This window comes from Octopus bimaculoides, chromosome 22 (assembly GCF_046866305.1).
Source record: "Octopus bimaculoides isolate indiv1 chromosome 22, ASM4686630v1, whole genome shotgun sequence".
NCBI classification, from domain to species: Eukaryota; Metazoa; Mollusca; class Cephalopoda; order Octopoda; family Octopodidae; genus Octopus; species Octopus bimaculoides.
In genome coordinates, this window is record NC_142949.1 from 1,317,923 (window position 1) to 1,343,241 (window position 25,319).

A 25,319-nucleotide genomic window follows, 5' to 3' on the forward strand; every position below is an offset into this window, starting at 1 on the left:
ATTGAGCGAAAACACTTAAAGCTCCAAGAGGCTCCGGCAGGGGATGGTGGCGAACCCTACTGTACTCTTCCACCACAACTTTCTCTCACTCTTACTTCCTGTTTCTGTTGTGCCTGTAATTCAAAGGGTCAGCCTTGTCACACTGTGTCATGCTGAATTTCCCCAAGAACTACGTTAAGGGTACACGTGTCTGTGGAGTGCTCAGCCACTTGCACGTTAATTTCACGAGCAGGCTGTTCCGTTGATCGGATCAACTGGAACCCTTGACGTCGTAAGCGATGGAGTGCCAGTTTATTATAGCTTAAATCCTGCCAAAGTCAACTTTATGTCTCAAATCCAGTAACAGTCATATAGTAGAAACTGTTATATATTTGCCCTCTCTACCAAATTTGGCCTTGTACCTTACTACTATTATTATTATTATTATTCTGAAGGCAACATGCTAGTAGAATTCGTACTGGGCTGGATAAGATGCTGAGTAGTGTTTCTTTGGGCTTTATGGTCTGAACCCAAGGTTGACTTTGCCTTTCGTACTTTTGGGGTCGATAAATTAAGTTCCAGTTGAGCACTGGGGTTGATGTGATCAACAAGTCTCTCCTCACAAAATTTCAGGCCCTCTGTTTACAGGTGTGGAAATAATAATAATACTACTACTACTACTACTACTACTATTAATAATGATAATTATTATTATTATTATTAAGTTGGCGAGCTGGCAGTATTGTTAGCGTGCTGGCAGAATTGTTAGCGTGCTGGCAGAATTGTTAGCGTGCTGGCAGAATTGTTAGCGTGCTGGCAGAATTGTTAGCGTGCTGGCAGAATTGTTAGCGTGCTGGCAGAATTGTTAGCGTGCTGGCAATATTGTTAGCGTGCTGGCAGAATTGTTAGCGTGCTGGCAATATTGTTAGCGTGCTGGCAGAATTGTTAGCGTGCTGGCAGAATTGTTAGCGTGCTGGCAGAATTGTTAGCGTGCTGGCAGAATTGTTAGCGTGCTGGCAGTATTGTTAGCGTGCTGGCAGAATTGTTAGCTTGCTGGGCAAAACGCTTAGCGGCATTTCTTCCGTCTTTACGTTCTGAGTTCAAATTCCACTGAGGTCTTTGCCTTTCATCCTTTCGGGGGTTGATAAAATAAGGAGCAGTTGAGCACTGTTGTCATTGTAATCGACTTAATCCTACTCTGAAATTTCAGGCCTTGCGCCTATAGCAGAAAGGATTATTATTATTATTATTATTATTATTAAGGCAGTGAGCTGGCAGAATCATTAGCACACCGGGCAAAATGCTTAGCAACATTTTGTCTGTCTTTACGTTCTGAGTTCAAATTCCACCAAGGTTGACTTTGCCTTTCATTATTTCAGGGTTGATGAAATGAGCACTAGTTGAATTCTGTCAGTTGTTGTAATTGACCAGCCCCCACCCTGAATATATGCGCCATGGAAACCGGGAAACTGGCCCGAAGAGTCTACCTGACTTTGCAAAGAACTTTGCTTTACCTTTTACTTCTCTAATTAGCATCCACATGCATTGCATGTGTTATAAAATATATGAAGACAATGGATTGGCGAAATCACAAGAGCTTTGTACAAAAATGCCTTGAAGCCTTTGTTCTTGCTCTTTATGTTCCGTGTTCAAATTCTGCCAAGGTTTTTCTGCCATTTGTCCCGCTTGGTAGAATAGGGTGGGGGTGGTGATCAATATATAAAAACAAAAAACAAAAACGTACCAGTCACAAACAGTCCTCACCTCTCTGATTTTATGTCTATACAAGACACTAAAACCAGGGAGGTGTTACTAAAAGGAAAATAATTTCTTGTATAGAAATTATTTTTCCTTTCACTAAGTTTCTTTTCTCTTCTGTTGTTGTTGTTGTAGTTGTTGTTTCACCCTTTCATCTGATTATTGTTTCCTTCTCCCCTTCCCAACTTAACTCTGTCCATTAATTTCCATTTGATTCTTTGATTACTCAGATGTGTCTCCTCTTTTTTCTTTAGTAAGAGAAATATGGGATTTACGTTGATTCGCTGATATTTGGGTTACATGTGTGTGTGTACTGAATTTACAGCCCTTTAAAGATATGTCTTGTGGTATTTATTTTGGTCCCATGCATTTCGAGTTCAAATATGAGGTTAATATGGCTGTTCATCCATTGAATGGGGAGGTCAATAAAGTAAAGTACTAGCCTGTATACACTGGTGAATACACACACACACACACACACTGTATTCTTAATCTATCTTATGGAATTTGCTGTCCTTCAATGCCCATTAATAACACTTTGGGGATGATTTGATAAGGTGTGGATATATTTAATAATGGTTTCATTAAGGCTTATGGTAAGGGTAAAATAAGCCATTATCTAAATTTAATGTTATGTCCAAAATGTCAACACATTTAGTGACATTTCCAAATAAGTTATATGACTTAAAAGATTTTATTAATCTTTTCTTTACCCTATCAGTTGCTTGTGCAGAGGAGCCGGAAATAGTGAATAATGGATTGTCTCCATACAACTTGTTCTGCTATGTCAGAGGCCATATTTATTTTTTCGCCTTTCTTCTTGACTATTCGTGGGTCAAAGGGACATGCAACATCAACTATATAGCACATGTGGTGTGACTTGTTGACCACCACTAGGTCCGATCTGTTATGTTCTAGCACCTGATCTATTTGGATTGGGAAAACCCAGAGGATTTTGCTAGTTTACGACTCCGCCACTCTGTGGTTTCTGCTCATACCACATCTTGCCTGTCTCTAGCCCCCACTTTTCACACAGTTTCCAATGTAGCACTTTTGCTACCTGATCATGTCCCCGCAACTTGTAGTGGTTTTGGGCAAGTCAAAGGCATTCGTTTGTGATATGGGCAATGGTTTCATCCACTCTATTACAGACGCGGCACAGTGGAGACATTTGCTCATTCCAAAGGTTGACCCTCCAGTTCGTGGCCAAAGTTTGGTCTTGCGCTGCCAGTATAGTGCTCTCGGTCTCTTTTTTTAGTTTGCCTTTCTTCAGCCAATCCCACCTATTCTTCCCAGTTACTTTTGTTGTGGAATTGATTGTGTAGTTCATTGTTGTGTAATTCTTCTTCATGTCCTTTTTGTATTTCTGCCGTTGTTTTTTCTTTTTTCTCTGCTTTCAATAGTCCCTCGTTCCTAACTGACACTAGCAAGGTTTCCTTACTTTGGGCTTGGTATCTCATTAAGCTCTCGAGTTCGATACCCATGCAGTCTTCCATACTTATCAGTCCTGTTCCTCCATTTGCTCTCTTCGTGCAAAGGCAATCAATTGTCTGCACTCAGATGATGTGCTTCATGCATCGTTAGAAGCTTTCTTCACTTCCTGTCCATCTCCTTTCGCACCTCCTCTGTCCACTTCAGGATTCCAACGTGATACTGAACTTCTGTGACTGTGTGCAAGTTTGTTGTTGAAATTATGTTTCTGGCATTCAACTTGGAAGCCAGTATTTTTCTTGCCATGGGTTCTCTCTTTTTGTTTTTTTCCTTCATGTTGTGTTTTTCCTTCATGTTGTGTTTAGCCCAAACTCCCACCTTAATATCATTGGAGAAAATCTGCTCAGACTGGACTAGGTTGTCCAACTACTACTACTATTATTATTATTATTGTTCAGTAGTTTTATTTTTATAACGTGCTTTCACTTCACTACCGAGCGCAGCTCTGTGCGCCTTGGGTATGTGCTGTGGTTTGCTGTGGTGCTCTTATGTTTACTGTATTGAAAGTGTTTTGCGTAGAATGTGTGCAGTACCCAGTAGTGCAATTTTCTGTATGTTATATATATTTGTAAGTCCTGGTGTTTTTGTTATGTATTTGTCTGAATATTTTTTTATTATACCTAAGGCACCTATGATAGGAATTGTTTCTGTTTTTAGACTCCACATTCGAGTTATCTCTATTTCCAGGTCTTTGTATTTTGAAAGTTTTTCCATTTCTTTTAGAGAAACGTCATCTGCTGGTATTGATACATCAATTAGAAAGCATTTTTTTCTTCATGATCTTTGACAACTATATCTGGTCTATTTGCCTTAATTTCTCTATCTGTGTGTATTGGCATATCCCAGAGTATGGTTGCTTTCTCGTTTTCTGTGACCTTTTCTGGCATGTGTTTATACCATCTTTTTTCTGTTGTTATTCCATAGTGTTGGCATAGCTTCCAGTGTATATAGGTCCCAGCTCTGTCGTGTCTGTGAATATATTCCTTCTTAGCCAGGACTGGGCAGCCAGAGATAATATGATTTATTGTTTCTTGTCCATCTCCACATATTCTACAGTTACTTATTATATTTCTTTTCATTATGTGTTTTTGGTAATTTCTGGTGGGGAGGCTCTGGTCTTGTGCAGCAATGAAAAATCCTTCAGTCTCTGCTTTGAGTCCTGAGCTTCTCAGCCATTGCTGGGATTTTTCTCTGTCTATTTCTTTCGCATTTAGTTTAGCCCAGTATTTACCATGTAGGGGCTTTTCTTGCCATCGTTTTATCATGGTCCGTTGCTGTTCTAGTTTTAGTTTGGATTTCATTTGTTTTATAGCTTTTGTTGTTTCTTCTTCTTCTTCTTCTTCGTATTTGTTAGGTAGATTTATTATTATTATTATTATTATTATTATTATTATTATTATTATTATTATTATTACTACTACTACTACTACTACTACTACTATTATTATTATAGAATCGTTGTTCAAAGCAAGCAGTATCAAGGCTGACAAGGAGTATGAGTTTGTGCCCATCAATCTTCACTTACAGAGAATGCAACTAATTGATGAGAATACCAATACAAGTGAGATATATCTTTTTTGTTTCTGTGTTTTCAGTTGGGTATCTGTCCTAAATCTTACATTAACCTTATCTCAGATTTTATTCCTAATACCAGCTCCCTCTCTCTCTAATCTTATTCCTAACTCTATCACCAACACACTAGCCACTACCTCTATCCCGATTACAATTTACACTCATGACCTCTGTCCCTGTTACAAGCCCTGTCCATAACTTTGTTTCTATTACAAGCCCTAACCTGGATCCCTATCCTAATCCCATACACTAGTCATGTTCTCTGTCCCAAATACAAACCCTGACTATGACCTCTCTCCCTATTACAAACCTTAACCTATCTCAATTACTGACCCTAATCCTAACTTTAATGTGGACCATAACTAACAAACAGTCTTAATGTTAATCTTATCACCAACTCTGACAATGACTTTAATTCTATCCCTAGTTCTGACTCCTAACTCCACAACTCCATTCGAAGCTTGTTACAATATTATTTCTCATCATAATCTTGACCATAACCCTAACCTTGACCATAGCCTTAACCATGGTCATATCCTTAATCTTCATCATAGCCCTAACCTTGATCTGACCTTAGCCTTAACTCTAATCTTGACTCTAACACTGACCCACCTAACTTTAATCTTCACCTTTTCTTTTCTTTTTCCAGCTTGTTGTTATGACTGCATTACTCATGGTTCTCTGGCAGCTTTCTCCCAAAAATTCAAATGTGGTGGACTTCTACGTATTCTTGAGGATCTACGAGAGATGCGTGCTCCAGAGGGTTGCCATGGCAAGCAGTCAAAACTTGACAGAGCCTGCCATTTGCTGAACTGCTTGGCATCTCTGAAACATGCTGTCCATTTCCGGTGTTCGCGGCTGTGCCGTGTTGCAATGCAAGGTACTGCAGCTGAACTGAAAGAAGCAATGGAACAACTAAATCTGCAGGTGAATACGATTGTCTTTTATTGTTTTCCTTTTAAGTTTATTTTGTAGTTTTCTCAAAGCTGTTGTTCTTATTTGAGTTGAGAAGGGCATCTGTTATTTCTTCAGTGATTCTGCTGAGTATGTAGTGAATGATTGTAGCATCTGTATTGAGGTTCTTTTTTGTTGGTTTTGATAATTATATTCTCCCATATATAATACACGCTCACGTGGTCGCACCAGCTAATCCTGTCTCTACTCATCAAACACGAACTTCTGGACTCTACCTTCTTTCATTCTGGATTTTTTAATTCTGAACTCTACACTCTCCGGCTGCACCTCTCCTACCCACGGATTACACTGGACCTATCTACTGATTTGATAATTATAACTGGACAGTCCACTTTGTTGTCTGTTCCGACAAATTATCATGTTTTCCTCCTGTGTTTGATACATATTTACACCATTTACTCTTTACTTTGTGTTGAAATATGTGAGGGTACAAGGCCTAGAGGTTAGGGCTTAAGATTACGCTTTCAATTCCTGGACCCGATGGCACATTGTGCTCAGGAGCAAAACACTTCATCCCATGTTACTTTGCAATTTCTTTGACACCTGACTTGTGGTGCACTTCTTCAGGCAATGTCAGTTTGATGGAGGGGAGTGAGCTAATAACATACAGCACTTACATTTGATCACTATAAACAAATCATTTGTACAGCCTTCTATCAAAATTTCATGTTGATTTATGTTCCAAACAACACCTTAATAATGACAAATTCATTTTACTAAATTCTTTATTATTTTCAAAATTAATTGAGACAACGGCAGTGTATTTAAAAGAAATATGATAACAAAAGGATTCCAAAACATTTCTGGTGAGACATGTCCTATCTATATTTTCTGTAGGATAATGGCTTTGGAACACTCAGTTTATTACTTTTTTCTTTTGCTGAGCTCTTTGATTCATGATGCAGAACTTACTTGTAATTACAATAGTTTGTGTATTTTTAATTACTTATTTCTAGTTTTAAATTCAGCTTTCAGTTTATTTTGATTTGTCTTTTTGTACTCGTTTTAATTTTCTCCTAATAATGTCTAATATATCTTTACGTTGAAAAGCTCAACGGTTTATTCCTTCAGAACTGTTATAACTGCTATTGCTTTTAATTACCTTCAACTCACAGGTCAAAGAACTTGTAAAATTGTGCGACAATCCGATATTCAACGAAGCATCAGCACAGCACATGCGGGCAAGGACGGAAGCATCGAATGCTGCGATGGCTTTGCAGATGTCTTCACAAAACCAGCTCTCCGCCACAGCAACATCATCCAATCTTCTGCAAGCGGAACCAGCAGCTGCATCCAATTCCGATGATGCCAAGGGAACCGATAGTAATAACTGGCGTTGGACTGGTAGTAATTTTGTGCGGAGTCCAACAATGGAACCGTGGGTATGTCTTTCAGTATTTTTTTGTTTGTTTAACCCCTGGTCAGTATTGATAAAATAGATGACATATATGATCAAAGACCTTCCAGCCATGACCTTCCACTGTTAGTTTCAAGTTTAGTGTATGAAGACTGCATTATCCAGTGTGTGACTTTGTTTTCTTTAATATGGTACATTTGAGGGAGATTTGGCTAGTTTTTCAAGTGGGTTGGGTGACCATAAAGAGTGAGTAAGTGAGTGGGTGAGAGAGAGAGAGAGAGAGAGAGAGAGTTTCTAATTGATTCTCCTTTATAAATTTTGGGTGATGATAACATGGATGTGTACCTATTTCATAAAGAAAGACAAAATTTTCATGTAAGCAAAATTCTGTGCACACCTGCAGCCAAAAAATTTGAAGAAACATTGGTAGAGAATTGGGGTTTGATTGAAGTATTTTCACTGCACTTTGGTTGACCATCTGTTAGTTTGAGTTTAATTCAGCCATAAATTGAGCCAGAAAATTTACATTGTAAAAAGTTCATGTCAAATCCCAGTTGGTAGTTGTTTCCCTTGAAACAGGTTTATCTGGAAATAAAGGAATTGTGAAGACAGCTTAGAAGTCAGGGGTCTCTTAGCTTAATTGTACAGAGCGCTTAGCCAGAATTTAAGAGGTACAGAGTTCAATTCTCTGTTGTGGCTTACTGGCCACTTTTTTTCCCACCTTTTTTCTGCCTTCTAAAGGGTATTCACCAGATTTTCCTGTGTAAGAGAATTCTTTTATTTTCTGTAGAATACCAATTCACTTGGCACTTATCATTTGGTTCATCAGACTGCCGTCCATAGTAGCAATGAAGGCAAGGTTAAGGATGACATCACATCAAGGGAACAACAACCTGAAAATTCCATAAATGTATTGATACTTATAATCCAACATGTCTTCTCTAACTTTTAGTCACAGCTCATTGGGAGATAATAGTTCAGATGTTTTCCTTGAAACTACAAGAAGGCTTTGCTGTTTCGAAGGAGATTGTGAGACAGCGGTTGCCATCGATGATGCTTTCCACTTGCCATTTTTGAACAAGGTCACTTGTGAAACCTGTTTCTTTTTATGTATTACAAATGAAACCATTTGTTTGAAGCTGGTGGAATGATTTTGCTTCTCTGTCTTCAGACAAGAGTGTCTTTAGAGAGAAACATTCCTGCTCACTGGAATAACGAATAAACATTACAGAATCAATATAATGGTTACTTGCTAATTCTGGGCTCTAGAGGCTCTGTCTAACTCATTTGAGTGCAAATTGTCATAGAAATATGTTTACTTACCAATTAATTTGTCTGTTTCTTGAAATTTTGGAAAAATGATATTTGAAGCCTTGAATTTGTCTTCCATGTGACTTCTCAGTTTAACAAGTACTGTCAATTTGTGTTAATCGTACACAAAAAGCATCAGTGTACCACCCTCCTTTTTCACTTTGTGTTTTTTTTGCTACACCATGGCCAGAATCAGCAATGGCCATGATATAAAAATCTTGAAGAAACTACATTCTTTTCTGAGTGAAAAATTAACGATAAAATTTTCACTTTGATATTATGTAATGATTCATCTGACCTACTCCTATCAGATTTGAGCACATTGAACTAGAACAAGGGCTACCGTTCAATTGACACACACACACACACACACACACACACACAGAACGGGACAAACTTTGAAAATGCGTGAAAATACCAGGGTGTTTGAGGGACCCTGACACGATATGTAACTGTCAGGTTTTAATAAAAACTATTTGAGAAAATGTTCCCATCCAAAGCTTTCAAATGATATAAAATTTTCCATGGAAAAATTTATTTTGATATAAAAATGATAAAGTTAAGAAATGTGTATGTTCGTGTTCATACAATGCTTGTCTCCATTGTACAGTGCTCTATAGCGATATCTACTTCTACTATAGCTTTAGGCTGACCAAAACCTTGTGAATGGATTTGGTAGACAAGAATTGAAAGAAGCATGTTGTGTGTGTGTGTGTGTGTGTGTGTGTGTGTGTGTGTGTGTGTGCGTGTGTTTGTTCCTAACCACTGCTCCATGACAACTAGTGTTGGTGTATTTATATCCTATATCTTAGTGGTTCAACTAAAGAGGCCGATATAATAAGTACTAAGCTTAAAAAGACAAAAAATAAGTACTAAGGTTGATTTGTTTGACTAAAATTCTTGAAGGCAGTGCTCCAGCATGACTATGGTCTAATGACTGAAATAAATAAAACACACACATGCACACACCGTATATAATTTTTTTTTATTATGTGAGCCTGTCAGAAAAATTTCTATGATCTCCTGACCAAATTTTTTTTCTATCTCATTATGTTTCTTTATCTCATTTCTGACTTTCTCTTTCTCATCTCCCTTGTCTATTTATCTGTGGTTGTTTTCTTATTACCACAGGACATGTCTTGTGTGAATACGGAGGCTGCCACAATGTGTCTGATGTCGCTTGTGGACGATTTGATCCAGAATAAGAACAACCCCATGGACATACCAAAGTGGCTGAGTGAAATCAGCCCACGGGTGATTGAACTTCAGAAATTTATTGAGATACTCTTCAAACGAGCGAATCTGTCTCTAACATTCTTACTACTGCTGGTGAGTATATTTGCATGTGAGTTATGGCTTAGGCCGGGGAGTTAGGGATTAAAATTACCATTGTATGTATTTATGTGAGTGTATCTCTGTATTAATATGTGTGTATAGATGTGTACATGCATTTGTGTGTGTGTATATCATATATTACATAACTTGGTATAAGAAGAGACGAAAATTTAGATAATCATTTTATGTTAATGATTTACATCAACATAATAAATACATATAACATAAAATTACAACAAGACAAGGAACATATATATTATTTAGAAAGAAATAAGAGTTATATGAGGGAAAAATGTATGGGAAAAGGATAAATAAATAAAGGTTGATGGCAGCATCTTTAACATTTGCTGCCTGAAAGCCACATCATCAATTATCTTATGAACTTCATCAGCTTACAGCTGTTTCTTAGCTAGTAAAGATATGTTATAAAGTATAAGCTATACGGTGTTACTCAGAGTTTGGTAGATGGAAACTGAAAGAAGCCTGTCATATATACATGTATGTATGTATGCATTTGTGTGTCTGTGTTTGTCCCCCACCATCGCTTGACAACCTATGTTGGTGTGTTTATGTCCCCATAACTTAGTGGTTCAGCAAAATCGACTGATAGAATACGTACTAGGTTTACAAAGAATAAGTCGTGGGATCGATTTGTTCGACTAAAAGTGGTGCTCCAGCATGGCTACAGTCAAATGACTGAAACAAGTACAAGGTCAAAAATAAAAGGCCATTCACTAAGCTACCACATACTTTCTGTGTTGCTGATGTCTGTGACAAGGTTTCAGTGACATTTTATACCTGCTTTCATCTTTATAGGAAAATGTCTCAGAAGGTTACCTCTGCCTCCTTAAGGCTTACTCACTCTCCATGGGAATTGTTAGTCACACGCTATCCCTACCTTCTTGGGTCCCACTTCAACTATTGGAGGAAAACTTTATCCCTGCCTCCTTGACTTTCATTTCAATTATGAGCAGGGAATCCTTGGAAACCTACCTTCCTGGGTCTGAGAGTGCAGATAGAATAAAAACTGACTTCTAGCATTGACACAAAGTCAGAATGGTCTGATGGTGGCGGCGGCGGTGGCGGTGGTGGTGGTGGTGGCCGAGGGTGTGTGTGGCAGCAATTGTTATTGTAGCTGTTAAAATTAACTCCATTAATTACTTGATTGCTGCTTATTTTCTCAACCCAGAAAATCATTGATAGAATGAAAAGTCAATTTAAGTGGGTCTTCCATTCAGAATGTGAAAGAATGTAATTAAATATGCTCATATATTTTGTCTACTGCTCTGCTGAATATGTTACACTCACGTCAGTACTACAACTGGCATACCACACACACACACACAACATACCAATACAATATAACACAGCTACGTACTATACAATGTCATTACATCATGTCATACAATACACCAACATCATGCGTACGCATACACGCAGGCACACACACACTATATGAATTATTACTAACAGATTTTGTCAGTAAATATAGCATTCCTACCATATTACCCTGAATAGGTGTAGAATTGTGGGGACTCTACTCATTTGTCTTGTGAAATAGAAAGAAACCTCACTAATGTTGGTGCCCTGATAAAATGTACTCAATACATTCTGTAAAGTGGTTGGTGTTAGGAAGGACATCCAGCTGTAGAAACCATGACCCAAAATAGATCGTACAAGTGAGACATTGTCCTTCAACCCATCTAGGAGGGTAGCAACTTCAATTAAGAACTGATTCTGATTGTCATGACTCACCTGGCCCATGGTGGCATAGAAAACACATAAAATGGTGGTGACGACAACAATGATGATTATGATGATGATGATATGTTTACTTAATGTAAACTCTCTCTCTCGGTTTTATAATGTATCATGAGAAAGTACACAAACTAACAACGAAAGAAAATAGCTTTATAATGAACATGGTAATTAGACTAACCACTTCACAGATTACAACAGCAAACCTCCCCACCACCACAGGCAGCAACAACAAGAAGACAGTGTACATGGCTGAGAGACTTGGAGCTGTACTGGGTGGAAAAGGGAGACATTTGCTTGATTTACTACTACTACTACTACTACTACTACTACTACTACTACTACTACTTATAATAATAATACGATAGGTTTCAGATGGGTAGGCAAATGGAACATTCGTGCCCAGATATTGTTGCACTCAATAAAGAGGAAAGGTTATGTTGGTTGAATCATTGTTACTGGTCTGTTTTGATACTAGAGTGATTGATAGACAAAAGAACGGGAGGAAATAAAAAAAAACAAATTACCAGGAGAAGAAGACCCATCAAGCTGAGTAAAATCGCAGTTGTGGCAGATACTGGTGTCACACAAAATTGGCATCTGTGCCGGTGGCACATAAAACACACCCTGGTGTCACGTAAACGGCACCCATGCCAGTGGCATGTAAAAGCACCCATTACACTCTGTAAAGTGGTTGGCGTTAGGAAGGGCATCTAGCTGTAGAAAACCATGCCAAATCAGACTGGAGTCTGGTGCACCAGGCTCCAATCTGATCTGGCAGAGTTTCTACAGCTGGATGCCCTTCCTAACGCCAACCACACCGAGAGTGTAGTGGGTGCTTTTATATGTACGTATGTACACACACACACACACGTATATTTATATATATATAAGTATATATAATGTTCTGAGTTCAAATATACATACATGTGGTATTCGTCTGTAAAAGTACTTACTATATATATATATATATATATATATATATATATATACAGCGATGCCTTGCTATATGAGTAAATATCCATGTTAAGTAAGATATATAGATTGCTTTTCGGTACTAATACTGCTTCCATCTCTAATAATGAATAATAATGATGATGATGATGTTGATAAATGGTGATCTTGTTGTTATATTTCAAGCTAATTGTGAAATCTTGTTTTGTAGGAAAACCGAGAACATGTCCCCTTGTTGCAGACAATAAAGTATCGACGAGATATATCATTCAGTCACGCAGTGAGTACATTGTTTATCGATTTCTTTTTAAACTGTCAAACTGCTAAGTTACAGAGAAGGAAACATACACCAGTTGTTAAGCAGTGATGGGGGGGGGGGGGGACACGCAAATACACACACAAAGACATGCAATGGGCTTCTTTCAGTTTCTGTCTGCCAAATCCACTCATAAGGCCTATGTAGAAGACACTTGCCCAAGGTGCCATGCAGTGGGACTGAACCTGGAACCATGTGGTTGGGAAGCAAGCTTCTTACCACACACCCATGGCTGTGCCTATTGTTTACTTCTGGAATGACATTGTAGGGTAGATGTGAGAGGTCAGATCTGGCCAGTTTCAACATAAAGCAGGTAGAATATTTTGGTTGGATATGACCAGTTTAAGGGTTAAAGGGTTAAGAGAATTTGATTAGGGAGATTTTAGTTTTAAGAATTGATGCTCCGGCTGTCCCTGTTGGTACTTTGTGATGATAAGGATGTTGCAACTGCTAACTAATCTCTCCTCTTGCAGGTAACCGTAGCAACTGCTGGCTTTATTTCCAAGATCTATGAGAACCTGGAGAATGCCCAGTTTCTGGAACAGCTCTACAAAGTTGGGGTTCTGCTGCATTTTGAAGGTCTAGTGAGCTGCCATGCTGAGGAGATGGGCATCATTGAAGATATGTCGGTTGCCGTCGAAGATCTTGCCAGCATCAAGTTCAAACTGACACGCAAAGATGAGGTTCAAGAATTACAACCATCACTTCAACTTACCGAGTGAGTATTTTCTCCATAAATTTCTTTCTTTTCTTTCTCCTCCACCCCACTATCTCATAATTAAAGGCAATACTCCAGTATGGCCATAGCAGTGATTACTAAAACAAAGAATAGGCTTGGTATATATATAACATGTTTACTTGTTTGTCTTTCTGTCTCTTTGTCTGTCTCCTACCATCTGTGTTTGCGAAGAGATAAAGACACATCTGACTGTACTTATCGACTTACTCTATTTACATCTCTCTTCACCTACCCATCCATCCATCCATCTATCTATCTATCTATCTAGCTAGCTAGCTAGCTGACTGAGATTTCATGTTTAGAGCCATCACCTGAACTCAAATTGCCCAACAACTGGATGGCGTAGTTGTGTTAAACTGAGTAGAATGTATGCCCTGTCTACTATGGCAATTTCATTGAGATGTGTTTATTTTGTTGTTTTACATTTATCCTTTTTTGTTTTTCATTTAAAAGCTCAGCATCTGACACAAATAGAATCATTAGGTTTCAAATAAGGAAACTTGTTTTCCATGTTTTAACACAAGAGGACCTCATTTTACTTTGGTATTTTACAAAATGTCATTCATTGTTTTTGTAATTTCCTTATATATTTTCACATTTCTTCATGGAAGTCCTTCACCTGTACAAGACACATTGATCTTAAGAAACTTTCTGTTTCTTCTTTCTTCCAGTTTTGTAAAAGAGGGCAGGTATCCTGATATGAACAGGTGAGTCTATCTTAATTTTATTATTATTCTTATTATTGTTGGATGGCCTGTGTGATGGGCCTACTCTGAACATACACTTGTGAGCTGGAATAGTTGAGAATGAGTGAGGTGCCTGCTTGAGGTACCCTTGGTAGCTGAGATGACAAGGATGTGTGGGGTTCCTTTGTTGGCTGTGAGAGGAACTCCTCCCCTCTTGGGGGAATTTTATTGTTAAATTTTTGTTGTTGATATTATTTTATACACAAATACTGAGCTAAGCCGCACTTGTCCCCTGTGTTGTATTGCCCCTTTTTGTTTTGTGTTGGCTCCTGTGACCAATAAAGAAAAGATTATTATTATTATTACCTCCACCTTAACGAAGGTGGAGGTATTGTTTTCTATTGTATTTGTTTGTTTGTTTGTGGATAAGATATTTCAAGAACCGCTGGATGGATTCGGATGAAACTTCCAGGGATGTTTGGCCTCATGACTGCCTCGAAGTGATTAGATTTTAGGATCGACCTGATACAGGACAAGGATTCTGGATTATTTGTTATATTTACTTTACATGATTACGATCTTACGTTAACTTTCAAGTCTTTCTCAATTATCTCCCTTCAGGCTGTAACTATTTTGAATGGTGAATTTGTTAACTTTGGCTTGTATTAGATAAGGATAAACTATTTATTCATCATCATTATTGTTACTAAATTTTCTACAGCCACCTTCACATTCCACCAGGTACTGGACAAGGATTCTGCATTATTTTTCTGGTTTTTTACTTAATTTTTGAGAGCAGCTGTGTTCATTTTTAGTATTCTTGTTTGTGAGAGCAGTCGAGTTTATTTCAGATATTCTCATTTAAAAAAATCATCTCTGGCTAATTGTTGAAAGGGCATTGATGTTGCCTTGGTGGAGGTTTGCACTATCTGAGTACTCCTCTTCTTCTTCGCCTTCTTCTTCTTCTTCTTGTATAGCCATGCAAAACTAACATCTCCTTTGACTTGATTTGGCCTACAGTAGAGAAATAGGCAGCTTCATGCTTTGGGATAAGGGGTTAAAGCATGAAAGGAGCCGGAACAGGTTTCTTGCTGTAGGATAGCTACACAGCTACTAAAATTATAGAAGAGAGGTTAGGAGTAGCTGGAAAAAGATAGAAATAATGGTGAAGAGGTGTCAGGGTGTACCTTAAAGATCCCTGAGTAGAAATAAGTTCTCTAAAATGTTTGGCTGGTTCACTAGAAGTAGTTGGTAGCTTCTGTTACCTTGGTAACATAATTAACAGTGCCGGCTGTTGTTCGAAAGTATAGTGACTGGGGAAAGAATGGGTTTGGAAAACATTAGGGAGCTGCTGTCTCTGCTGGCAACAAGGGCCTTTTCTCTCTGTAAAAAGCAGATGGCATTATATTTGAGTTTGAATTGAGATGCTGCACGGTAGAGAGATATGGACTTGAATGCAGAAAGCTTGCAAAGGCTGGAAAGAAATAAAAACAAACATGCTCCAATGGATATCCAATGTCAGTGTCTGTGAATGCTACAATAGAAATCGACTGAGAGAAGAACTGGGCATAAAGAGAATCAGATGTAGTGTGAAAGAGAGAAGGTTGTGTTGGTATCGACATGTGATGCATAAGGGAGATAACTGCTGCCTCAGGAGATGCCCTGTACTCCAAGTTAGTAGAATCCATGAAATCTGTTCACTTTTCACAGTATTGATAATTCAACCCTTAAGCATTTAAACAGCCATTTCAGGTTCAAATATTCTACCTGTTTTATGTTCAAACTGGCGAGATCCAGCCTTTCCCACCTACCCTTACAACGTCATTCTAAACATAAACAGTCATACCACTGAAATCTCAAGGCTACAAGATAATGCATGATTAATTCAAAACAATTTGACAGAGTAATTTAAATACTAAAGGATTAAATGTTTTAATATTAACAAAAGTTTCCCCTCTTCCTTTCTCTTCTTCCATTCCATATCAAGTCCTAAACCTTCTCTGTTTTTCTTTTTGTGATTTTTTTTACAAAAATTAAATGAGAAATTCTTTTCTTTTATTACAGACACTCAGTGGTGGTTTGTATTCCCTTGTTGAGCCACATGTTTGACAAACTTCCCAGCAAACTGCAAAGTGGCCACCACATCAATGTCTCAACATCCTACTTCAATATTGGAATTAATGAACTTGCTACCTTAGCAGAAAAGTAAGAATCCTTGTCTCTTTTCTGGTTTTGGGGTTTTGGTTTCGATTTGAAAAACAGCAGCAGCAGTCACAAAAACTGTTGGCAAAAGTATCACATGTACCATGGAAAAGTTGTGTTTTAGTGTGTTTGTGTGTGAACTTGTCTCTATGTTGTGGGGCTTATAGTGTGACGGGGTGTGTGTGTGTGTGTGTGTGGCTGTTGTGAGTAGGTGTCAAGTGTGTGATTCCTACATGATGCTGCTTATATTCCATGTAATTACTACATGGTGGTGTTTATTCATTGTGTAGGTTGCTAAAATTTGAAAGTATTTGTTGTTTAACCCCAGGCCAATTCTGACCAATTAGACTTATGATCAAAAGCATGCCAGCTTTGACCATCCTGCCTTTATTTACATGTGAAGAAGGCTTGTTGGAATTCATTGGTCAATGCATTCTTCTTAGCTTTTTATTAAATGGCAGGTTGTGATTTAAATGAGATTTAGCTGCTGTTTTTAACAGGTCAAATGGCAATGTATGAGTGGGTGCTGAAAAGTGGTGCTTCAGTTATTCTAAGCCCTGTAAAAGAACTCTGAAAGTTGGGCCTCCAACCAGGCCTTTTGGGTTCAGTACCCCTCATAGATGCCGCTATCCTTGGTTGCTGCTTCAACTAAATGAAGGGGGCTGTGTGATACCTTATTGGCTCAATTACAAAAATGTGATTACCCCATGTCAAGGGACCCGTACAATTACTAATTGTTGACAAAGTTTATAGGAAACTCTAAGCAAAACTCTATGTTTGACCTACTTTAAAACATCTATGTTTGGAAAAAGCATGACACATTGATAATTATAATCTAATATATACAATTCCTAAGAGAAGGATGATGGGGGGGCAGTCATGCTTGGAACGCTTTTGATCATGGCACTATTCTGTAATGGTATTCTTGCTCCATGTGTCTCTGTAGATTTGGAAGTACTGCCCTCCAAGACGATATTAATAAAATGGGTTTCAAAAAGATGAATGACTACTTTGAGGCTTACAGTAAAGCTTGTGGAGATCCAGGTAAGAAGAACTCTAAATCAATGAATTAATAACTGATCTATGATTGATATTATTTAATTTAATCTAAAACACACATACATACATGCGCGCGCACGTGTTTATATATATATATATATATATATATATATATATATATATATATATATATATATATATATACACATATATATAAATTTAATGAATGGAGTAAAACGCATATGTAAAATATCATAAAACACATATGTAAATATCAAGGAGTTTCTACCTCATAAACAGGAGTTACACCACAGTTATTTTGTGATCTTTGCTACCCTGGTATCTATTAACCAATTTATTTTGTCTGAGTTATTTATTAATTAGGAGAAAATAAATACATATAATAATATATATATATATATATATATATACACATACACATACAGAATCCACCAAAAACTGTATACACACATAAATATAGATACCACTTACAATGTTTTATCAAATTGCAATAACACTTTTGTTTTAATTATCTATATCTGTCATAATTAATTAACAAGTTAATTAATTTCTGTGTGTTTTTTTTTTTCAACTTTAAAGACAGTGATCTGAGTGGTACAGTGGCTGGCAGAACAACAGAACTGATCCGGCAGTTACAGTACAATGTGTTGTCAAAGAAGAGTAAGAATGTGGACATCTTACATATTTCTTCTGAGGTGAGTCATCTTCATCATGGCAGATTTCCATGGTTTAAGACTAGCATATTTATTTACCATGCATTGAAGGGCTTAGCTGTGATAGTTAATCCTTTAGCTTTGAGATTATTCTGTCAAAAGTAATCTTATTTGTTCAGATTGTTTTGACTTCATGATGCATTATCTTGTAACTGTGAGATTTTGAAGAGACAACTGTTTATGTTTTAGAATGCCATTGTAGGGTTGGTGTGAGAGGCCAGATATGGCCAGTTTGAACATAAAACAGGTAGAATATTTTGGCCAGATATTGTCGGGTAAAATGCTGAAGGGTTAAAGAACTGAAGTATTCGAGACTAAAGAATCAGAGAACATACATGTACAGGTACACATGCTTCTAGATAAGGTGGTGAGCTGGCAGAACCATTGTATGTCAGGGAAAATGCTTAGTGGTATTTCTTCTGGTTGTTTATGTTCTGAGTTCAAATCCTGCTGTGATCAACTTTTCTTTTAATCCCTTTAGGGGTCAATAAAATGAATTACCAGTCAAGTACTGGGGTCAATGTAATTGACTCGTCCCCACCCTTCAATATAGTTGGCCTTAGAACCTGGTGATTGATTGGTGTCCGGTTCAGATGGAATAGGAGATGTCGTGGTCTCAGATCTCATTCACTTATTCACCATGGAAACCAAGCAACTGACCTTAAGATACTGAAGGCTAAAGGAGAAGAAAATAACATGCATGTACACTTAGACACACGTATACTCAGGCACACACACACATACACACACATAATACTCTAATTCACACACACACACACACACACAGATATGGACACGGACACACACATGCGTTCACATACATGAATATAAATATAGAAATGTAGGAGATATATATACAAAACACTAATACACATGGATACATATCTATACACACATGCACATACACACACATAGACACAGTAATACTAGTAGCAGTAGTAGTAGTAATGGTGGTGGTGGTGGTGGTAGTAGTAGTAGTAGTAACTATTGTTGTTGCTTAGCTCCATGTCAAACCTGATCAGGCAGGCCCATGATAATTATAGGAGCTCCAGATGTGGCCTCCATTTCATTATATATATTATCACGGACTACATTGTGCAATATATTATTTAATTTAAGACGTGTGACTGTGATTTGGAAGGAGATTAGTCGGCTATTTTTCTCTTGTCCAACCACATGGAAATTCTAGTTTGTTTTGTGTGTGTTAAAAAAAAAACAACCTAATTTGAGGAAACCTCTATGTGGTCATCCAGTCTGCTAGAAATAGCAGCAAAATCATCCAAAATCACAGCCTACTCTCTTGCAAAGAAAACAAAAAAGAAAGAGACATTGCATCATGTAATTCTGAGTAGAGAAGAGACCGAACAGTGATGGCAGGGATACTTTTGATCAAAAGGTTGCTCAATGTGGGTTGACCTGGGGCTAAATGACAACAGCAGCATCAACTTCTACCCCACCTCCTAATGTGACCTCTTGCACCCTTTGACCTCTGCACTTAATTTTTGTCTTTTATTCAGATTACTCGCAAATTAAACGGAGTGCGCTTCATTTGCTGTAAGAGTGGTAAAGATCGGACCAGCATGTCGGCCACCCTGGAACAGGTTCAACTCCTCCAACGGGAACACAACCTTGCTCCTCATGTGTTTATGCAGGCTTTGGACTGCTTCCGAAGGTCAGTTGAAAATAATAGTCATCTACATGAAAGTATGCGTTTATTTAAAGACATGGCTGGGTGAGTGTTTGTGAGTGGTTTGATGTGGTGGGCTGTACGTGCTGTAGTGTGGTGTGTTGTGCTGCAATGTCTGCTGTTGTGGTGTAGTCTGCAGTAGTTTGGTGTAATGTATGTGTGTGTGTGTGTGTGTGTGTGGTTGGTTTTGGTGTATTCTGGTGAGGTTCTATGTGTAAGTGTGGCTTATAGGGGTGTATTTATGTGTGCCTGTCTTCCAGCCTGCCTGTCTGCCCACATTATTGAGAGTTTAGCCAATCAAAGCACTGGATTGCTGACCATGAAGCACCATCTTTGATGGCCAGGACATGTAGCGAGAATGGAAGCGTCAAAGTTCCCATGCCAAGTCTTACTCACAGAGAAGAGGCCATGGCGTTGCCCTCTTCGAACTTACAAGGCCCAACTCAAAACAACAATGGAAAGCCACTGGACTTGAGTCTAAATCATTTGAAACACAAGCCCCAAGATTGTACCAAGTCTAGTGTTCCATCACTGTTGGAGCCCAAAACTTCAAAACCATCAACAGAGAAAAGAAAGAAATCAAATGACAGGGAAGAAAGGTTCAACAACATCAACCTCGTCCTCCACTAACCAATGTTGGTGCCATTGACTCTTCTCTGCCAGAATTGGTCTGCAGAGTCATCGACGGCATCACCGTAAAGGAATAAGGGAAGCAAAGAAGAAATTAAATTCTTGGATATAGGATAAAACTAGTTCCGCTACTGACGACAATGAGTAGATGTATTAAATTTAATGGAGCTAGTAATGCTGCCATGGATGAAGACCCCATGGTGAATGCAGAATGGTTAGTGTTCAGTGTGCATGGACTGTTTAGGGAAACAAAAGATGAGGCTGGAGAAGCATGTCTGTGTGAGATGTGTTCCTTTTTGTTGCCAAATGTAAATTGATTGGACACATTTTTACCCCTCCCCTCCCCAGTCATCTAAATCTCTATTCTTTTTTTATTTTTTATTTACTTAATGTTTTCATTTCTTTCTGATCCTCAGTGAAGGAACACGGCGGGAAAACACTCTGAAGAACGTCGGTGTACGAAAGTACAATTTCAACTCCTTACAGATGCTTTCAATACCCAGGTTGTACAGGGCACCGAGAGGGACTTATGGAAATACTTAATGAAAAGGAAAATCCTCAATAAATATTGTCTGAATATACGTGCATTGTATGTACATGTATTGATATGTATGTAGATGTGTGTGCGTGCATGTGTGTGTGTGTGTGTGTGTGTGTGTGTATGTATAAATATGTGTACATATGTGTTTTTTTATGTATGTATATATTTGTGTATGTGTGTGTGTATATTTATATATGTACATGTATGCATGTATACTTGTGTACTTGTATGCACACACACACACATATATATATATATATATATATATATATATATATATATATAGATACATGTGTGTGTATGTGTGTTTAAATGTGCAAATCCAAATATATAATGTGTACTGAATGAACAATGGTCACCACATATTTCCTATTGTTTAATTTCTAAGTGTTTTAAAGAATTTTTTTTTCTCCATTCTTTGAAGTTCATTGCTGAGTTATGTCTTAGAATGGTTTTGTTTATCATTAGGAATAATTTAGATATCATCTACATACATGCACACACACATGGTGCAAAATAAAAACTGTGTAATTTATGCAAGACTTTCCATTAATTGCAACATAAAATGAAGGAAGATATTTCATGTTCAAAAGCTGTTTTATTTCATATTTATTTAACGCTCTTTTATCTTTTATTTTTCGCTCGTTTCAGTCATTTGACTGTGACCTTCATGGGGCACCGCCTTGAAGGATTTTAGTCACACAAATCGACCCCAGGACTTATTTTTTAAGCCTTGTACGCTTTTGCCAGACCATTAGGTTACGAGGCTATAAACACACCAACACTGATTGACAAGAAATGGTGTGTGACGAATGCGTGCACACACGCATTGGTTGGTTTGAGGCTATAGTAGAAGACACTTGTCCAAGGTGCCACACAGTGAGACTGAACCTGGAACCACGTGGTTAGGAAGTGAGCTTCTTACCATGTGGCCAATGGATATAGATTTTGAATTTTATAGAGCATCCGGGACATTATATACCTACCCACTTCTCCAGTGTATCTCAAGCATTTTCTCTTTGACTTTTACAGTGTAACTGAGTCTTTTGCTGCAGTTACGACATGTTAACATTTCAGTATTTAAACTACCCAAAAGATTCTACCTGTTTTATGTTCAATCAGATCTAGCATCCACCCTTCAATGTCTTTCTAAAAATAAAAACAGTTACAACATCCAAATCTTGAAGCCATGCGATGTCCGATCGTTTGCCTCTTGGTAATTTCAGTCATTAGACTGTGGTCATGCTGGGGCACTGCCTTGAAGAATTAATAGTTGAATGTATCAACCCCAATATTCTTTTTTTAAGCCTGGTACTTATTCTATTGGTCCCTTTTGCTGAACTGCTAAGTTACAGGGACATAAACACACCAACACCTACTCACAAGGCTTTCTTGTGTGTATATATATATATATATATATATATATATATATATATATATACATCATCATCATCATCGTTTAAAGTTGGCTTTCCATGCTAGTATGGGTTGGACGATTTGACTGAGAACTGGCAAGCCTGATGGCTGCACCAGGCTCCAATCTGATCTGGCAGAGTTTCTACAGCTGGATGCCCTTCCTAACGTCAACCTCTCCGAGAGTGTAGTGGGTGCTTTTACGTGCCACCGGCACGAGGGCCAGTCACATGGTACTGGCAACGGCCATGCTCAGAAAGTGATTTTTATGTGTCACCTGCACGGGAGCCAGTCCAGCGGCACTGGCAATGACCTCGCTCGAATGATTTTCTAACGTGTCACCAGCACAAGTGCTACAAGGCAACGCTGGTAACGATTACACTCAAATGGTGCTATTTACGGGCCACTAGCACGGAAGCCAGACAGCTGCTCTGGCAATGAACACACTCAGACAGTGCTGTTAGTGCTCCACTGGCGCGGTGCCAGTCATTGAGTATGGTTCAATCACGATTTCACTTGCCCCAACAAGCCTTCGCAAGCAGAATTTAGTGTCCAATGAAGGAGAGGTTGGCATGGGTGCCAGTTGTCGGATTCGGTTCGATTTTGACACACACACACACGCACCAGCGCACGCGCACGCGCACGCGCACACGCACACGCACACACACTATAATAATATATTATGATAAACAATTGCAGCATGGAAGGTGACTATAAGCCATTCAAAAACACACAAAAACCGTTAGACTCTCCAACATTTAAATTTAGTTTGCCAAAATATTTTTCATCACTTTGAGACCGTGACCTGTTCACTGGCAAAATTCTGGGCTGCAATTTAAATGCTGAAGTGAATCCAATGGTCCCCGTGTGCCTTCAACTGGCCTACAAACACCCTCCATGCTGCAATTGTATATATATATATATATATATTTATTTAAGCAACCAAATTTCCCTTAACGGGATGGTTGTGCATGCATGCATGTGTGTGTGTGTGAAGAAGGGGTCACAAAGCAGCCTTCACATAATAACCAAATCTCCTTCAAATCTTTATAGTAAGCCTAATGATTGAAATAGATTTCAATATCTTAATTTTCTCATTAAGATGTTGCTGCTTTCATGACCCAGTAGGTAAGGGTGATCAGAAGTGGAAGCTTCAAATTTCTGCCAGGAATTACAAGGGACCTTATTAAATATTTTTTTAAGCAACCAGTTTTCCCTCGACAAAAAGATTGTGTGTGAGTGTGTGTCTATGTGTGAAGAAGGGGCTACAAAGCAGCCTTGATATAGTAACCAAATCTCCCTCAAAATTTTTATAGTAAACCCAATAATTGAAATAAATTTAAATATTGTAATTATCTCTTTAAAGTTGTTACTTCTTTGATTGTCCAGTAGGTAAGTGTGCTTAGAAGTAGTAACTGAACACACCAGTAGAGTTTCAGGTCTCTGCCAGGAACTGCATGGGGTCTCATTAAATATTTTCATTTAAGCAACCAAATTACCCTGAACAAAAAGATTGTGTGTGAAGAAGTGGCCACAAGGCAGCCGTCATAGAGTAATCAAATTGTCATCATATCTTTATGGTAATTCCATTAATTGAAATAAATTTAGATATCTTGATTTTATTAAAATTATTGATGATTTGGTAATTCAGAAGGTATGGGTATTGCAAAGTGGTAATATAACAAGTGGAGGTTTCGAATCTCTTCCAGGAATTACAAAGGTTCTTATTAAAAAACATTTTTATTTATGCAACCAACTTTCTCTCAGCAAAAAGATTGTCTGTGTGAAGAAGGGGCCACAAAGCAGCTTTGACATAGTAACCAAATCTCCCCCAAATCTTTATAGTAAACCCAATAATTGAAATAAATTTAAATATCTTAATTTTCTTATGAAAACTGTTATTGCTTTGATGGCCCAATAGGTAAGGGTGTTTAGAAATAATAACAAAGTACTCTAGTGGAGGTTTCAAATCTCTGTCAGAAATTGAATATTTTTATCTAAGCAACCAAATTTTCATCAACAAAAAGAGTGTGTGTGAAGAAGGGAGTCATAAAAGAGCCTTGACATAGTAACCAAATCTCATTCAACTCCTTGTAGTAAGCCCAATAATTGAAATAAACTTAAATATCTTCATTTTCGCAGTAGAATTGTTGTTGCTTTGGTGGCCTAACAGGTCAGGATGTTTAGAAGTGGAGGTTTCAAATCTCTACCAGAAATTACAAAAGACATTATTAAATACTTTTATTTAAGCAACCAAATTTCACTCACCAAAAATATTGTGTGTATGCAAAGAAGGGGCCACAAGGTAGCCTTCACATAGTAACCAGATCACCCTCATACATTTATAGTAAATACAATATTTGAAGTAAATTTAAGTATCTTAATTTTCTCATAAAAATTGTTGCTGCTTTGGTGGCCTAGTAGGTAAGGGTGTTTAAAAGTAGTAACAAGACACAAGCAGAGGTTTCTAATCTCTGCCAGAAATTACAGGGGGGTCTTATTAAACCTTTTCATTTTTTATCTCTAGAGATAAAAAAAAAAAGGAAAAATTTTAGTAAGACCCTTTAATGCAGGCCCTGGGTAGGATTGAACCCTGCCCAGGATGTTCAACGTGGCTGTCTAATTACATCTAGACCACCAAGACACCCAACATTAATGTAGTAAATTAAGAGATATTTAAATCTATCATAACTAAAGATAAAAAACAAAAACTATCTCATCACAGGTGTAGCTCAGTAATTAATCCCAAATTGGGGACATGTTTAGATGCCTTTGTAGGTAAGGACATTGATTAGTAAGTAGGGATATAATGCACTAGGAGGGGGTTTCAATCTCTAACTCTCCCAAGGAATTACAAGAGCAGTGGAGTGCGGCGAGTAAAT

The 25,319-nt window shown here is 37.9% G+C and overlaps 1 protein-coding gene across 7 annotated transcripts in view; it reads left to right on the plus strand.

Annotated features, from left to right (window-relative positions):
* LOC106867758 (inositol polyphosphate-4-phosphatase type I A) overlaps window positions 1-21,064 on the plus strand; it is an 83,388-nt gene extending 62,324 nt beyond the window's left edge. For all 7 annotated transcript variants that reach the window (XM_089339781.1, XM_089339778.1, XM_089339780.1 and 4 more), the window contains 12 exons: window positions 4,682-4,789; window positions 5,450-5,727; window positions 6,891-7,157; window positions 9,575-9,772; window positions 12,702-12,770; window positions 13,280-13,524; window positions 14,217-14,252; window positions 16,296-16,436; window positions 17,380-17,477; window positions 18,033-18,148; window positions 19,684-19,838; window positions 20,900-21,064. In XM_089339781.1, coding sequence (XP_089195907.1) covers window positions 4,682-4,789; window positions 5,450-5,727; window positions 6,891-7,157; window positions 9,575-9,772; window positions 12,702-12,770; window positions 13,280-13,524; window positions 14,217-14,252; window positions 16,296-16,436; window positions 17,380-17,477; window positions 18,033-18,148; window positions 19,684-19,838; window positions 20,900-21,026 — 1,838 coding nt within the window. In that variant the 3' untranslated portion in view covers window positions 21,027-21,064. The remainder of the gene's footprint in view (window positions 1-4,681; window positions 4,790-5,449; window positions 5,728-6,890; window positions 7,158-9,574; window positions 9,773-12,701; window positions 12,771-13,279; window positions 13,525-14,216; window positions 14,253-16,295; window positions 16,437-17,379; window positions 17,478-18,032; window positions 18,149-19,683; window positions 19,839-20,899) is intronic.
* Window positions 21,065-25,319: the final 4,255 nt, after the last annotated feature.